Source organism: Protopterus annectens, chromosome 3.part1, assembly GCF_019279795.1.
Source record: "Protopterus annectens isolate FY-2018-M chromosome 3.part1, PAN1.0, whole genome shotgun sequence".
Classification (NCBI taxonomy): domain Eukaryota; kingdom Metazoa; phylum Chordata; order Ceratodontiformes; family Protopteridae; genus Protopterus; species Protopterus annectens.
This window is the reverse complement of record NC_056732.1, coordinates 1,270,494,276-1,270,511,847: the sequence shown is the minus strand read 5'-3', so window position 1 is coordinate 1,270,511,847 and position 17,572 is coordinate 1,270,494,276. Positions and strand designations below refer to the sequence as shown.

Below are 17,572 nucleotides of genomic sequence, written 5' to 3'. Positions count from 1 at the left end.
CTTCCTCTGTTTTATCCTGGTATACATCCACTGCTTTTTCTATGCTGATCAGTTTCCCTCCTACTGTGGTACCCTCCCTTTTCTTTCGTTTGTGAAGACTGAAGTGAAATATTCAGTTAGTAACTCTGCTTGTTTTTAGTCTTTTGTGATCTCTTCCCATCTTTGTACAGCCTAGCAAGGTCTGCCCCGTTCTTGTCTCTTTTTGCCACGTAGCTGCAGAAGTCTGCTACCCTCCTTACCCACTTATCCAAATTCCTTTTCAGCTTCTGTCTTTGCTACCTTTACTGCTGCTCTTATCTTACTAGTACCGTATGTTTAGTAAAGAGAACTGTCAATGGTGTAAAACTGTTCTACCGTTACTTTTCTAAAAATTCTAGAGTGACTCGCACCAAAGCCTGTTGCCCTGTCAGCTCTTCACTGAAAGCGTTCTTTTAGAACTTTACTGAAAAAAGGAATGCTACTAACCCTTTAACCAGGGTGCTTCTACTAAATGGATTTTTTCCTCCTTCTTTGTTGAATATTGGTGAAAAGTTTGTTTACTCCATCAGTTGCCAATCTTGTTTGCAAAGCTTATCTCCTATTCTTCTACAACCTAACTTAAAACAAATAACTTTTAAATCATAAATCTAAATACCACCCCAAAATGAATCACAAAGGGCAAAGTACTTAAGTGCTTTCATCTTTAAATATATAGACTTCTTTATGGTTTGTTTTGAAGTGATATTCAGACTTTTGGTTTTATCTATACTTCAGTTACTAGTCAAATGATTTTGTTTTTAAACATTTAAATCAAGATAAAATTCTGCCTTAATGAATTAACATTGAAAGAGGTAGCAGTGCAGTGTTTTTCCTCCAGTGTATTGTTTAAAATAAAAACTTAGTAAATAAAATATACTTATACAGTGGTATTGTGACTATTGGAGTGTGCACGTCACCATGACAAGGACAATTTTGTTATAGTTGAAACAAATTAGATACTTCTGTACTACTCCCTATAAAACATTTATCACCAAATCCTTGGTATTATTTAACCGGAAATAAAACCCCACGTTTCAAAATTAACTGCTAAGCAAATCTTGTTACCACAGTGCATTCTCTGTATTTAATCTAAAACTGGGTGGAACTAGGTATGAGTTACTGAGCTGGCAGTGATGACAGAAATGTTAACCACAGGAGGCAATGGGGATAGGACAACCAGAAAATATTCATTATTGCATGGAGCTGATGGTCATCAGGCTACAGGAGTAAAATAAACTGGGAGAAAGAGATAAAAAGAAAGATAAAAAAATGTGCATAGAAATGTGACAAAACTGGTAGGAGCACATCAGAAACAAGACATCCAGCACAGATAGGTCAATATGAACTACTAAAGCTGACAGCAGAATTTCTCACCCGATTGCAGCATATTTCACAGTACTGCTTCAACCCAGAGATGGAAAATGTCTTCCTATCTTTGAAACAGGCTTCACACTCTTGGGTTGCCACATCACCACATATTAGGCACTCCCTGGGACCTGTAAAGTGCAATGTGCACGCATTAGAAAAATGAGACCAAAAGAAAAAAAAAATGTTCCCTTGCATGAAATATGAATTTTTTTTTAGTAATAACTGTAAAACGTATAGCTATTTCTTTATACTAGAAACCCATGGACGGACTCTCTTTTACATTGTACAAGTACAGTAACTCAAACAGCAAGCGCAAAATTAACATGAACAGAAACATACACTGTATCATTTAAATGCAGTCCATACAGCCTAAATAAGTAACAGTTCCACAAATTCAGAAGAATCTATGGAAATCCTCACATATCCTGAAGAAAAAATAAAGAGGAACTAAGCCAAATTTGAAGTCCAACCTTCTTACACCTCTTGAGAAATCAAAAATAACACAGTCTAGAGGTAAACTACAATGTACACCATACAAAAAAAATTGTTAACTGGGTACATCCACTGGACACACAACTCCTTTTGAAGGGTGACCCATCAGCAGTAGCTGATTAAGGGACTTGCTCCAATTTATACTGCAGGCAAATTACTCTTTGTTAGAATCAAACCCAGAACTACTTCAGGGCCTATGTCCAAAGCAGCGTATACTCTAAAATACCTGCACCATACTGACAGACAACTGTCCCAGAGAACAGGCATTCACTGACCAAACGTACGTGCTTGTACCTCAAACAGAATTTAATTGAGCTGATGATTCAGAGGGAAAACAAGCAGGTCTGTTGCTGTAATCTCCCTCCAGGCAAAGTCAGACTGTACAACACATGTGGGTCCAGCTTTTGTGAGATATGTCTGACTTGCTAGTGCTATGGACTGAATAAATGTAACATGCTCACAGAGGAAGGTTCTACTAGATGCTGAAGTTCTGTGCCATCATGGCTAGTCTGCAGGTTTAGTAAGAATGCATTTTTTCTTGCTTGTTGATGTACTACACAGCTGTGATGCTATTTTCTGATAATACTCAATACTCATGACTTCCACATTATCTTTAATTTTTGGAACTGAAATATCAAGACAAACACTGATATGCTTTGTTCCTCTCCCGGTAATCCTTTTCTTGTGCATTGAGGGATTCTTTCTGAACTCCTAAGGCAAAGTCTGACATAACTGTTACCACCCTTGGGGTTAGGTGAGGCAAAAAGAGGCATTACTAGGCAGGTTCCTTTCTCTGCCCACTAACTGAGCTTCATTTGGATGACTGGGATGATCGGCAACAACTCTTCCAATGGATGGAGGTGTTGTTGCCACAAACTCCTTGGATACCACTCAATTTTTCTCATGTATAGCATGTTATACGGACCATTAATACAGATGCTAACATGTAACCAAGCACATTCAGGCTGTTTTTTCCCATCATGCATGTCCATCCTGTTGCTTTCAAAAAAATGATGAGTTCAGTACATAGGTGTTTTCCTGAAGTACAAAGGCCCACTCTCCTTGGTAGCCAGGACTACCCAGAGAGAGACTTTCCTATGCGAACAGCTGAGACTCAATTTCAGGTATTTTATAGGGGTATCCATATTAGGTTTAAGGTAGTACAGTCCAGTACTATTTTAGTTCCATTTGAGCAAGACTATGAATCAAAATGTTGTCAAGTTAAGGTAAACACAGAAGTTCTTGAGCAGAGATGGAAAAAATGGAGCTAAGAATTTGATGAACATTCTGGGAGCAGTGGAAAGCCCAAATGGCTTGGAGTTGAATAATGTGTCGAGTCCTAGCAAGGAAGAAATGTCCTCATCTCCTCACAGTTAGAGATGTAGAGGCAGGCATCCTTCACATACAGGTTGACCATGGCAGCATATGGTAATAGCAAGAGAAGCAAAGCATGCAGACTTTACATTCTGTACATCCTTATGATCAAGACTTTATTTAATTGGCAGCAGTGCAGAATAAGTCTCCAAGGTTTCTTGAGCAGTGGGAAGAGTCTGTAACAGAACTTTGTCCTAACTTCGGGGGGAGGGGGTCTTTCTGAGGAAAGAAGTTTGTCCAGTACTGGTCTCACCAATGAAACATAATCTGCAGGAACAGAAGATATTTACATAAACAGTGGTAAGTACCTGAATTCAGTCTTGTATCTGGAAGCTATAACCTCCATAACTCAAAGGTCCATGGTCAGTGAGAACCACTGCTTCATGAAAAACGCTAATCTTTCTCCTAGGATTTAGGGGAGGTGATGGGGAGGAGAATGAATATGTTGAGATAGTCAAAACGTTTAGGCACGCTCCTGCCTGGGATGGAGGCCATTCCTACTGCCTTGCTCCCTACCTTCTCTCCAGTGGCATTTTGTAATGCCCTTACTTTGTTTAAACTGTTTCAGCTATGACTGCTTCCTATAAGAGAGCCATTGCTTGGTTAAACAATTTCTACTGTAGTTGGGAATAGAACAGAAAAGCTTCTTAACAGTTTGCATGGCTTTTACAATTTCATCTAGCCTTTGGACAACTTCCTGAGATGGCGGTTAAAATAAAATATATTTGTCAAAGAGAGGGCTTAGAAGATGCCCTTTAACACCTGGTATAGACTTGATTGCCACTTAGTCATTCTTCCTAATAACTACATCAGGGGCAGCAGTCCTAGCACAGATGATGACAGATATGCATATCGCACTGTACTGCATGCTTCGTGGTTTTACACATTCTAAGAAAGTTTCAGTAGTCGCTACTTTAAGGATGTATCCAGTCTTTCATCAGTCGTCTATCTCAAAATGAATACCCCGATAATGTAACACAATGTAGCATATGGGTCTGGCAGTTAATACTTATTATGGTCTGAATGAAAAAGATGTACATATATTTTTTTACCAAATTTGTCAAACATCCCAGTAGCACCCCTAGAAAGGGTACTTTTGACAAGCACTAGCTTACATCTTCTCACAGCATCCACTGAAATGTCTACCGGATCTTTTATGGTATTTTTAAAGACAGTTAAAAGTTTCATCTAATTGTAAAACCTCCCTTGTTTTCCATAGGCAAATGCTTGACAATATGCCCGATACACAGGGGAATTGCCACATGTTTAGGTTCCTCAATCCCTAGCAAATTCTAAGTACCTTTAATGGAAGTTAAATAATTATTTTCCAAGAAAGACATCCCTTGAAGGGAGACTTCTCAATGTCCATATCATATATAGGGGAATTAAAGATGGTTGAAACACTCCAGGTTACCACTGTCTAAGTCAGTTGACTGTTATGGAAATGGCTCCTTTTTCCTTTTGGCAGTAAATAAAAGTTTCTTAGGTAGAAGACTCTAGTGGGGAAAGGAGACAGGTGCTAGTGCATTTATTCTCTGCCAAACAGCAATGTATTCCTCTCAAAATCATAGCTGTCAAATGTCCATGATTTTGTAGGAAGTCCCTGACTTTGTTTCAAATTTTTTTGCTTTGTCCCTTGTAAGATGTTTGATTTTTCTGGTAAATCACTGAGAATTACAGTCAGTCTCTACTGCCAAACATTAACATTTCATATGTCACATTGTTCAGAAAATGCATGTTAAGCTTACTGGAGCTATGTTACCTAACAAAGATTTACTCCCTTAATGACATTCTGATACAAAATCTGTTGTTCTATTAACTTCAAGCGAATTACAGCAATATTTAAATATTGGCCATAATTTTAGGCCTTAGGATACTGTTACTTTTTGGGTTTGTCCAGATTCTTAGGCAAAGATGTTGACAGCTCTGCTAACTAACCACCTGAAAGGCAGACAATGGGACAGGTACTCCACCAAGACAGACAGATGTTCCAGTGGCAAACTCATTAAAGGTTTGTCTGGTTTGATTTTTTTTTTCATTTTAATGTAAAGAGTTGGTAAATACAAAGAGAAAGAACATTCCTTAGTGATATGCATTTTTTGCTTGCCATCTTGCAGTGCTTCCCACTAGCATCTGTCTACAATATAACATACTCACTGAGGCCTAGGAAGATACTGAATGTGTGATACCATCTCAAGAAGGCAATGACAGCTGGGAGGAGGGAGAAACAAGGGCATGAGCTGGGGGTAAAAGAAACTATACTTCATTTGAACTGGTGTCCTTTGGTCTTGCTCGGACTGATGGGAGTCACTTTGGCATCACATACACTATTGATGGAATCCTTAATCAGTTAATTTGGTAAGTTTCTGTATTTTATGGAGGTATACAGGTTTCGGATTTTTTTCAACTGTCGTAAGCAGACTCTCCCAGCGGAGGGATGGACTTCCCTTGATTTGAGTCTAAAAGCTTCTGGTACTCAAATAATTTGATGTTTCTGGGTCTATGGAGCAGAGTCTTTTTTAAGGAGTGTACAGTGTTCACAAAAAAAAATGCAACATAACTTTCACAGGGACAGAAAATACAGTAAAGGAGGTGATATTTCAGTGGAATCTGTCCTACTCAGATGTAATTAGTGGTGACTTTTCTGGGGATGTCATCAACTTCAGAAAGAACCCCCTCCAAAAAAATATTTACTGATTTGTTAACTCGGTGGGTGGGCATACTGAAGACAGCCAGAAAAGCCCAAAGTTCTTTTAAAGATATCTATCAATGACGTGCATAAAATTCTAACAGACTTCACATTAATACAATATGCTGATTGTCCAGCCTAAACCAGATATCAGCTTTATAAAAATCACAGTCTTTTACAACCAATGAGCAATAGATAGCAGACGCCCAAATACTTTCCAATTACCCAAAAACTAAATTACTTATTTCCACTCTTGATTATAATCATATTCAATTTCAAACCATTTCACAAAAAAACTCCCATCAAACAAGTATCAGGCCCAACTAATAATGGACGACAAGCTAAAATCAGTCATCACATAAACCATGTTATATCCACAGCAAATAGAAAACTTTGCATACTTTACAAATCTAAAACATTCCTTACTGATAAAACCAGATTAGAAACTAGTAATACTGTGCTACTCCCAAGCCTACTATATGCTTCAATAATTCTAAACAGCATTCAAAAGTCACACTCAGACTTATTTTATAATAAAACAGCTAAAGTTCCTGCTGATCTTCATAACCGAGCTCATCATTGCACTGCTCTGAAGGAAAATAGCTGGCCAACTCCAAAACATCATTGTTTATTCTCATCCTAAAATAATTCACAGCATTCTGTTCTATCTTGACAAATGTCAAGCAATAAAAAACTTGGTCCAAATTCAGATCTGGTCAGATCATTAAGATCTTCTAAACAAAATAAGCTCATTCATTGTCAATAAGTCATGTAATCACTCCAGTTACCAGTTATTCTGTTATCAGTTATAGTATTGAACCTTTGGAATTCTACTCCACCAAACATTGTAACTACAGCTAACATTAACCAATTTCTAGCAAAAGTGAAGAATCATCTAGCAATTACTTCCCAAGATAGTCATATGATCTCAAAGAACCCTAATTTTTAGTGGAGTACTGTAGAGAAAAGCTCCACTAGATTAACTTTTTTCTGAACTAAATGTAAACTGAATTGCTAAAATATATGTTGTATATGCCATCAGAATGAGAATTAGAAAGGTTTTGTGCTCTGGAGTTGTTATAAAACAAAAACAAAAACAAAAAAAAACAGCAATCTTTTTTAAATGCATGCATATTATCCAGATACTCCCCTTATTTCCTCTACAGCACTCTGCAATTGCACCTCCATTTGTTCTGTGAGATTCCCCTTATTTTGTAATACTTTAACCTTTTAGTCCCTCTAAGTAATTCTCTTTACTTCATTAAAAAAAAAAAAAAAACAAGAAACATCTTTATTGAATTATCACTTAAAACATAGGCAAGCATATATTTATATAAATGAAAACCAACAATACTGATACATTTTCAATTGCAAACATTATACACATATAATCTTCTGTATAGTCATTGTCAGTCAAACATTACATAGCTCATTAAATTCCTGTATGTATTGTTCCCAAAATTCCATTTTTTTCTTTGTAATTTGTTCCTACCCTTTTTGAAAGCTCCCATTTCCTGTTATTTTATTTCTATTACTATACTAACTACTTTTAGTATGGTTGGTTTAGACTGATTTCCATTTTCTAGTAATTACTTTCTTGTCAGCCACCAGAATTAAACTCCAGAAGGCCTACATATGTCTAGATATTTTCAATTCTGTATCACAGCTAAAAAAATAATTTCCTTAGTTGCACCAATTTGCTCACCAGTATTTCTGACGGAGTAGTCTGCAGGGAATTTTTAAAGTCTGCCAACTTATTACACTTCCAAAAATATGTTCTCAAATACCTCTTTCTTCCCTACCACGCATTCAGAATTTGCAATCTACCTGGGGAAAAATTCTGTGGAGTCTGCTTGGGGTATAAAAATACCTGGGCAAACACTTCCAAGCAAAGATCCTAAATCTCCTTGACTATGTATTTGGGAGCAGCTTTTACATCCTCCCATTGTTTCTTTGTAAATTGCTTACCCAATCTCTCTCTTTTCCCAATCCTTTCTAACCTCCTCTGATTGATTCCTACAGTTATCATGCACTAGTTTATATTCCCAACTGATTATACTTTTTTAATAGCAATTTCTGTTCTAGATTCTACTAAAAACTTTACCAGTGCTTGTCTTTCACTTAGCCCCCTCAATACTTCACTCTTCGCTTATACTCTGATATCAATCCTTGATATGGAAAATAATCTGTAGCCTGGAGTTCAAATGAGTTTTTGGCCTATTAGCATTCTATTACCTTTCCCCTCTCTAATTATTTGCTCCTAATATGTTGGTTCTATCACCAGTTTCTCCAATAAATTCCAGCCCCATCTTGCCTATCCTCTGTACCCCTAAATGCAGTCATTCTTATTGGCAAAATCATGCTACTTTACGAATATAATATTCTCTATGGTTAGTTATTCTCCTTAAGGATCAGCATCCAAAATCCTAGTTTTACCTTACTTCTTGAGCTTCCCTCCTGTTTCATCATCATCCTTTTCACTCTGAAGTCTAGCTTTCTGCTTGTGCTATGCATAATAGCCTTAACTGTGTAGCTCTGAAACACCCCTTCAAATCAGGTAATCCCAAACCACCCTGTTCTATCGGAAGGATCAGCTTATCCCACTTGACTCTTGCCCTCTGCCCCTCCCAGATAAAATCCTTAAATTTTTTTATTAATTGCTATACATAACTTCTCTACTGGTTCATAAAAAATATGCCTGACCTGTGCATACAATTAAAAGGACTAAACAGATTTTCACTCCTTGTATCTTGTCCATTTCCATAAAACACAACTTCCAATTTCTAAGTTTTTGTATTATCTTTTGTTTAATTTATTCCCACATATCCTTTGCTGCCATAACAGAATCATTTTTAATCCATAGTCGTACTTCATTTTATCATATCCCCATAAATATGGGTATTGCTGAACCAATTCGTGTGTGGGTAGATAGTTTATAGCTACTGCCTTTGTTTTATCTTCATTAATTCTGTATCCTGAAAAAACTTGAAACTGTCTCAGAATATTCCACAACACTGAAATATTATTTTCTAGTTTTATCAGGAGCAAAATAATAGCTGCAAATAATGCCAACTTTACTTGATTACCAAACCAATTATACCCTTGAATTTCTGAGTCTCTTATTTTTTTTGTTAATGGTTCTAAAAAAGAAGTTATGTACTCACCATAACATTCCACCTGAGTAGTTGTACTTCATTTGTCTTCACCCTGTGGGTATTCGGATCCGGATCGGATCTGAGACGGCGGTTACACCAGCATCTGATCTGAGCTCCAAGCTCCTCCCCTTACCCATAATACCCCCCCATCTCCTTCCTTCCCTCAGATCAAGTTTGCTACATCATAAACCTAAGTCCAACCCAATGAGACCTTACCATAACAAGTTATTCACAAAACCCAACAAGCATGAACAGAAGAGTTGCAAAGGTGCCCTCTCCTACATACCAGAGTAATAAAAAAATGATAAGGTCAGGGGGAAGGACGGCAGGATGGTTGAAGACAAATGAAGTACAACTACTCAGATGGAATGTTGTGGTGAGTACATAACTTCTTTATCTGAAGTAGTTTACTTCATTTGCTGTTCAACCTGTGGGACAGAGTTCCCCAGCTACTAAACACCTGGGTGGCCCTCATGTAAGGATATTCTGGAGCACCGTGGGGACAAAGGATGCTCTCCCTCTAGATATCATGTCCAGTTTGTAGTAAGAAATAAAGATATGTGATGAGGACAAAGTAGTTGCAGAACAAATATCATCCAGAGACACCCTGGACAAAAAGGCTTCCGAGGTAGCCATGGACCTGGCAGAATGTGTTTTTACTTGACCCAGAGATGACATGCCTTTGTCTTTGCATACCTAAAGGATACAATGAGAGATCCATCAAGCCAAAGTTACTTTGGAGATTGGTTTGTCCAGAAAAGGTTTAGAGTACGACACACATAACTGATTGGATTTGTGAAAGGCCTTAGTTCTGTGCAAGTAAAACCATAGTTGTCTATGTAAATCTAGCAAGTGAAATTTATATTCACCCTTGTTCTGAAAATTTGGGAAGCACACAGGTAAGTTAATTGTCTGGTTAATATTGGTCTCAGAAGCCACTTTTGGAAGAAAGGATGGATTGGTACGAAGCGACACCCTGTCCTTATGGGAAATCATATACGGAGCTTTGATAGACAATGCTTGAAGTTCTGAAACCTTCCTAGCCAAGGTGATAGCTACTAGGAAGGCAGTTTTCCAAGACAGAAATTTTAGGTCTGTTGATGCAGGCAGTTCAAAGGGTGGAGCAACCAGAGCCTGTAAAATCAAAGTCAGGTCCCAAGGCGGGGTAGGATACTTCACCGGGGGTCTTAAAAGAAAAAAGAAGTTATGCATTCACCATAACATTCCATGTTTGTAGTCCATCTCGCCCTTCATTCTTACATATGTGTTTGGAGCTGATCCTCGGCTCCGACTCAGACTATTACAAAGCTCAAAGTCTCTTAGTTGGCTCGTGACTAGGTAGGTATCCCATAGTGCACCAGATCTTGTTTGCTGCTAAACTATAGAAAGATAGAACTAAGGTTATCCAGAAAGAACAACAATAATGAAAGGTCTCCACCCTATCAAGGTAATACTATCCCTGTCTCTAGATCCTTCCAGGATGGGTGTAGGTGGGTGGGTTCGTAAGAATGAAGGGCAAGATGGACTACAAACATGGAACGTTATGGTGATTACATAACTTCTTTATGTTCTGTAGTTCTATCTCACCTTCATTGTTATATATGGGACAACGTCCCTAGCACCTTATTCTTGGGTGGCTTACAGAAAAATACTCCTGAGTACCGTGGAACCAAAGGAGGCTCTACTCCTAGAGGTAAGGTCCAATTTGTAATGAGTAATAAAGGTATGATGGGTAGCCCAGGTTGCTGCTGCACAAATATTGTCAATTGGAACTCTGGCTTGGAAGGCAGCAGATGTAGACTGGGATCGGGTAGAATGAGCCTTAATCCTGAACGGTTGAGCCTTAATCCTGAATGGTAGAGTTTTTCCACTGGAGGAGTAAATGAAGGAAATACAGCTCGAAATCCAATTCGATAGGGTCACTTTAGAGATTGGCAGACCTATTCTTGAATCAGAGAAGGATATTAACAATTGATCTGACTTTCTGAGATCCTTAGTCCTGTGAAGGTAGAACCGTAATTGCCTGTGAACATCCAACTGATGAAATTTGTATTCTGCTGCATTAGAATGGTTAAGGAAAAACACTGGTAACTCTATAGTTTGGTTCAGGTTATTTTGAGTGCAAACTTTAGGGATAAAGGAAGGATTCGTATGAAGAGAAACTCTGTCTTTGTGGAAAATGAGATAAGGAGGCTTTATAGACGGTGCTTGTAACTCTGATACTCATGTAGCTGATGTGATGGCTACAACAAACAAAGTCTTCCAAGACAGAAATTTCAGCGGACATGAATGGGCAGGCTCAAAGGGTGGTGAAGTTAGCTTGGACAAGACAAAGTTCAGATCCCAGGAAGCTACCGGTTCCTGAAAGGAGGGTCTCAGCAAAGTAGCACCTTTAAGGAAGGTTTTACACAATCTGTGTGACATCAGGTTAGACTCATGTAGACCCAAATGAAAATTAGATATCACTGCCAATTGGACCCTAATTGTGGCAGCAGCAGATCCCTGATGGAAAAGTTCAGACAAAAATTCTAAAACCATTGAGATGGATGCAGTATAAGGATCTACATTCCTTTCTTCAGCCCAAATAGAAAACCTTCTTCATTTGCTAGAGTATAACCTCCTGGTGGAAGGTTTATGTGAAGACATGAGGATGTGGGTCACAGCAGGTGAAAAGTCATGAAGCCTGACTAGGAATGGAATTGGAGCAGCCTTGCTGTCAAGTTGAGGGTGTGGAGGCTGGGGTGAAGGGAGCCTGACATGGGTGTCAAATGGTCTGGCACTGGGTCCAGAGTCCATGGATCGTCTAGTAGATGAGGCCCGAGAAAGGGGAACCAAATCTGATGAGGCCAGTAAGGAGTGATGAGAAACATTTTGCTTCCTAACAGCTTCACTTTCTGAATCACCTTGGATATGAGAGGAAAAGGAGGGAAAGCATAAAGGAGTCCCAGGGGGCAATCATGAACAAGTGCGTATCTCGGTGACTAACCTGGAGGGGTGATAAGGGAAAAGTAGCTGCTGCATTTGTAATTGATCGGACTGGCAAAGAGATTGCAGCAAGGCTGTCCCCATTTGCAGAAGATCTGTTCCGCTACTTCCTGATTCAGAGACCACTCGTGAGGCATTAAGATTGCCCGGCTGAGTTTGTCAGCTATCACATTGGTTGTCCCTGGGATATGCATTGCCACCAGAAAGCACTGGGAAGATACTGCCCACTTCCAAACACAAATCGCCTCTCGGCAAAGGGGTAAAGATCTGGCTCCACCTTGTTTGTTGAGATACCATACCATTGACATGTCTGATTGGACTGCTATCATGCCTAGAGGGAGAGAGTTGTGAAGTGCTTGCAACCCTAAAAGTACTGCCCTCATCTCTAGGACATTGATATGCAGGTGAGCCTTGTGATCTTGCCATGTGCCTTGGACAGTCCTGCCTAGATAATGCCCCCACCCTATCTGGGAGGCATCCATGGTCATAGTAGCAATGGATTGGTGAGGAAGGAATGGGGTGCCTGCTGTGAGTTGGTTGGGTTGAATCCACCAACGAAAATCCTTCTTGCAAGACTCTGTTATGAAGATGTGGTGAGACAGAGGCAGTTGCTGAAAAGACCACTGGGACGATAGAAGCCACTGAGGAATTCGCATGTGTAATCTGGCGAGAGGGACTAACATAATGGTAGATGCCATGGTCCCTAAGAGTTTCAGCACCGTCTTTGCCTTGACTTTCTGTAGAGGGAGTAGACAGAGGATTTGTTGTCTGAGGTTCTGCACTCTTTCTGCGGGAAGATGAGCTAGCATGGCAACTGTGTCTATTTCTGTGCCTATAAAAATCACAAATTGAGAGGGCAATAAGGCAGACTTTTCTCAATTTATTGTAATCCCCAACTTGGAACAAATCTGGATAGTGAAATCTCTGGTTTGTAAGAGTAGATGCCTGGTGGGGGCGGCCAGGAGCCAGTCGTCCAGGTATGGAAACACTTGGAATCCTAGATGTCTCAGGTGAGCTGTCACTACTGCCATACATTTGGTGAACACCCTGGGGGCTGTGGTGAGACCAAAGGGCAGAGCACGAAATTGGTAATGACTGGCTCCCAGCCGGAAGCGTAGATGACTCCTCGATGCTCTGTCCATTTTTATATGGTAGTACACATCTTGGAGGTCTATGGGGCACATCCAATTGTCTTTCCCTAAGAGAGGGAGTATAGACTGCAGTGTCACCATCCGGAACTTTGCCTTCTTTACGGATTTGTTTAGCTTGCCGAGGTCCAATATGTGCCTCCAGTCCCCTGTACATTTTGGCACTAAAAAGAATCTGGAGTAAGTTCCGGATCCTATCTGGTCTGTGGGGACGGTTTGGATGACTCTGTTTGCGAGCAACTTTTTCACTTCTACAGTTGCTTGATCCCTGTGATGGGGTGGAACATCCCGGATCTTTTCTTGGTAGTGTGGGGTGGAAGACAAAAGGGTATGGGGTAAACTCTGATTATTCTTTGTACCCATTTGTCTTGGGTGATGTTTAGTCAGGCTTCTGGATACAAAGATATGCAACCCCCGACTGGCTCCAGAGAAGCACAGCTGGGCCCCACATCAGGAGCACTGATAGTGACTGCCTCAAAAGGAATCGTAGCCTCCCTGGTTTTTCGGGCCGCCCCTGCCTCTAGGGTGACGTCTACCATTTGCTCCTCCTCCTCTACCTCTGAAGGAGGAATCACCCTGTGCATCCGGGAAAAATGTCTGGGACTTCTTGAACCACATCTTACCACCTCTCTGACCCTTTGGATGTGGTCTAGAGGGGACGGTAAAACGTACTCCCATGGCAGAGAGCATTTTCCTTCTTGCTCACACCTGGTGAGTGTATCTTTTACCTTAGGGCCAAACGATGAAGAACTGCCAAAGGGGGTGTTGGTAAAGGTAGACTTGAAAGGCTCCGCAAAATTACATAAACACATCCAGGAGTGTCTTCTAAGGGAAACTCCTGAACCCGCTGCCCTGCTCGCTCCATTGGCTGCATAAGAAATCAGCCTCATGGAGGAGATAACTATGGAATTTAAGGTGGACAACTGAGCAGACACCTTCTCAGGGACTCCTTCAGTAAATGTAACTTGTAGTGTACCTTTCAACTCCTTAAGGAGATCTCTTTGAAGCCTCGTAAAATGTGTTAGATAGTTCAGCGATCTGAGTGTGAATGCCGCTGAAGAAAAGATATGCTTCTCGTATCTGTCCATCGTTCGAGACTCCTTATTCAGCAGCTGGACAGATGAAAAAGTCTCCACTAGCTCCTTCTTAGTGGCTGCCACCACCAACATGGCATCTACAGGCACACCCTTGGACAAGAATTCTTTCCCTTTGGAGGCAGACAGAAATTTATTGGGTCTTCTGGGAACTGGCTCCACGGCATCAGGAGTCTCCCACACCTTCTGACTAACAAGGTATAAAAGTTCATCAAAAGGTGGAGACACCCAAGAGGCTGAAGGTTGAGACCCGAAAGCCTTCAGGTACACTGACTCCTCATCAGACGCCTCTCTGCTTAAGGATCTCTAAGATGTCTACAAAGGAGACACCATCAGAGGACGACTTGGGGGACCTTTCTGACTCCTTGAGGTCAGTGTCGGAGGTAATGGACTCATCCTGGGAGTCTACATGCTTCCTCTTGCATGTCCTCTTCCAAAGGGGGCTCCTTAGAAGGATATTCTGGGGCGGTCTCGGAAGACTGGGGGCCACCAATCAGGGGCTCCTGAGGCTGCAGGTCTCTGCTGTCAAGAGAGAGAGTAGGTGCTGAGACAGAGATTGGTGCCAAAGGGGGAAGAGTGTCGGTACCCTTGTGTGGAGCTGATGAGCAAGACAGCACACTCCTCATCATCTCGAAGGCAGATCTCTCCAGTTCCGAAGACCACCTCAGCTCCGAGAAAACGGAGGACATCATCAGCTCCACAGCCATCAGCTCTGAGATGGATGTAGGGTCTGAGCTCACCCTAGCCAACGCACTGAGAGGGAGACTCAGAATTGAGGAGGTTCGGGTCCAAGTGTCCCTGTCGGGGCTGACCGGTGAGCTTCGGCTCCTAGACACCACGGACGGCACTGAAGGTGGAGCAGAAATCGGCTCCGAGACCACCTCACGGGGAGCTGGAACCAAGGGTTCCACAACAAATGGTACCAAACACTCTGGCTCCGAAGGCCCAACACTGCTTGGAGGAGTAACCACAATGGGGGGGCTGGATTCAGGTGGCTCCAGAACCAACTGGGTCGGAGCCAACAAAATTTTTGGCAGGGCAGACGACTTCAGGAGTCTAAGCACTACTCTTTCCAAATCTTCCTCTGACAGGCTCCTGGAGGTTCTGGATGACAGTGTAGGCAATCTGGATCTCTGCAGAATTGGAGATATTAAGGTTGGGGAGACCAGCAAGGGATATCTGGACTGGCTCTGACGTAGTCTCTCAGTAGTCGGCTCTGAGATGCTTGGGGCTGAAACTGTAAGTGCCAATATCAACAACCTCGATCGGCTCCAAGGACAGTGGAGCCAAGGAGGTAGAAGTCTTATCCAATTTAGATCATTTCTGAGGAGGTTCTGATATACTAGACGGCATTGGAGTGTGCCTCTTGGTCACCTTAACCTTCTATTTTTTAGAAGAATGTGATTTTGAAGAGGAAGAAGTACTGGCTAAGTCTTCCTCGAAGGAAAGCTTGTGGAGACCTTTCAAAATGAACTTGTTCTTCTGCTCCTGGAGAACTCTGGAGCTGAAGGAATGCCAGAATACACAAGTTTCCTGCAAATGAATGGCTCCAAGACAATAAACACAATTACTATGGCTATCCGTAATTGACATCTTCTGGGAGCACTTTACACATTTTTTGAAACCCGAAGGTTTGTGATCTTTAGACTCTTTAGACATAACTAGCTAAGCAGGAACACACAAGCACAACGAGGACTAGGTCCTCTAACTTAAATGGGCCTAGCCCTAACCACACTCCCAAACACAAGAAAGTAGTACAGAGGACTAGGTCCTCCAACTTAAATGGGCCTAGCCCTGGGGAAAAGAAAAAATAAGCAGAGAACTAGGTCCTGTAACTTAAATGGACCTAGGTAGTTAGGCTAAGTCATAAGAAGAAGGTCAGAGACTATCAAATGACACTGCACACAAGCTAAATTTCTAAATATCTAAAGTTCTAACTTTTTAAATGAGAAATCTACGGCTCAAAAGGTGGACTCACAGAGAAAAAACTCTGTAATAATCAAGAAAACACTGCACACAACATACTAGCAAATATAAGCGCAAATGTGCAATGTTAATTAGAAAATTAGCACCCAAAATACCAAAACAGAGAAAACAAGGGCCAATGGCCAACCAGTTCTCAACAACTAACTAATTTAAAAAGTCAAAAAACACTCCAAGTAGTCTGAAAATACTCTTAACACTACTAAACTCTATCTGAAAGAAGATAAATTGCTATAGGTAAACAGTAATGTAATAATAACAGAAAAAGTTTTAAACTGATCTGGGGATTGTACTGGTGCACTACGGGATACCTACCTAGCCACAAGCCAACTAAGAGACTTTGAGCTTTGTAATGGGCTGGGTCGGAGTGGAGGATCGGCTCCGAACCCATATGTAAGAATGAAGGTAAGATAGGACTACAGAACATGGTACCTTTAATAAAGGTTTTACAAAATCTAGAGGATGCTAAAGAAACCATGTTCTCCCCAATATGGAAGTTGGAAAAGGAAGCCAGTTGAATTTTTACAGTAGAAGAGCTAGGACCCTGATGGAATATATGCACCAAGAATTCCAACACCGCCGGGACCGGAGCTGTGAAAGGGTCCAGGTCCCTTTGAGAAGCCAAGATGGAGAAACGCTCCCATTTGCTATGGTAAAGCTTCCTGGCAGATGATTTGTGAGCTGCCACCAGAATAGTCTTGACTGGAGAGGGTAAACCTAGTACTAGTTATCAAGGGAACTTAAGCAGCAAAGCAGTGAGCTTTAAACTGTCCAGATTTGGATGAGGAACCCCCGAGGGGTGAGAGATGAGATCCAGAATTGGGTATAAGATCCATGGAGAAGCTAGGAGATGAGGCCAAAGGAAGGGAAACCATACCTGGCAAGGCCAAAATGGGGCAATGAGGATTACTTTGCTCCCCAGCCTGTGAGCCTTCTGGAGGAATTTTGAAATAAGAGGTAATGTAGGTAAGCACAGAGAAGATCGGAGGCCAAGCATGGACTAGAGCATCCCTGGGGCATCCCCCTGCGGGGGGTTCAGAGCAAAGAACTCACTGCACTTCATGTTGGAAGGAGATTTGAAGAGATCGCAGCAAGGCCAACCCCACTCGAGGAAGATCGAGGAAGATCTGCTCCGCTACCGAAGGATTCAGAGACCACTCGTAGGACATCAGAATGGTCCTGCTCAGTTTGTCAGTATCAGTTAACAGTTCAGTATGTTGGACCATCCCGGAATGTGCATTGCTAAAAGAAACCGGCTGGTGGAGA

General features: G+C 41.2%; 1 protein-coding gene across 2 annotated transcripts in view; it reads right to left on the bottom strand.

Moving 5' to 3' along the window:
* LOC122798413 (ubiquitin carboxyl-terminal hydrolase CYLD-like) overlaps positions 1-17,572 on the bottom strand; it is a 1,245,230-nt gene that overhangs the window by 144,532 nt on the left and 1,083,126 nt on the right. For both annotated transcript variants that reach the window (XM_044067332.1, XM_044067333.1), the window contains one exon: positions 1,393-1,514. In XM_044067332.1, the coding sequence (XP_043923267.1) occupies positions 1,393-1,514 (122 nt within the window). The remainder of the gene's footprint in view (positions 1-1,392; positions 1,515-17,572) is intronic.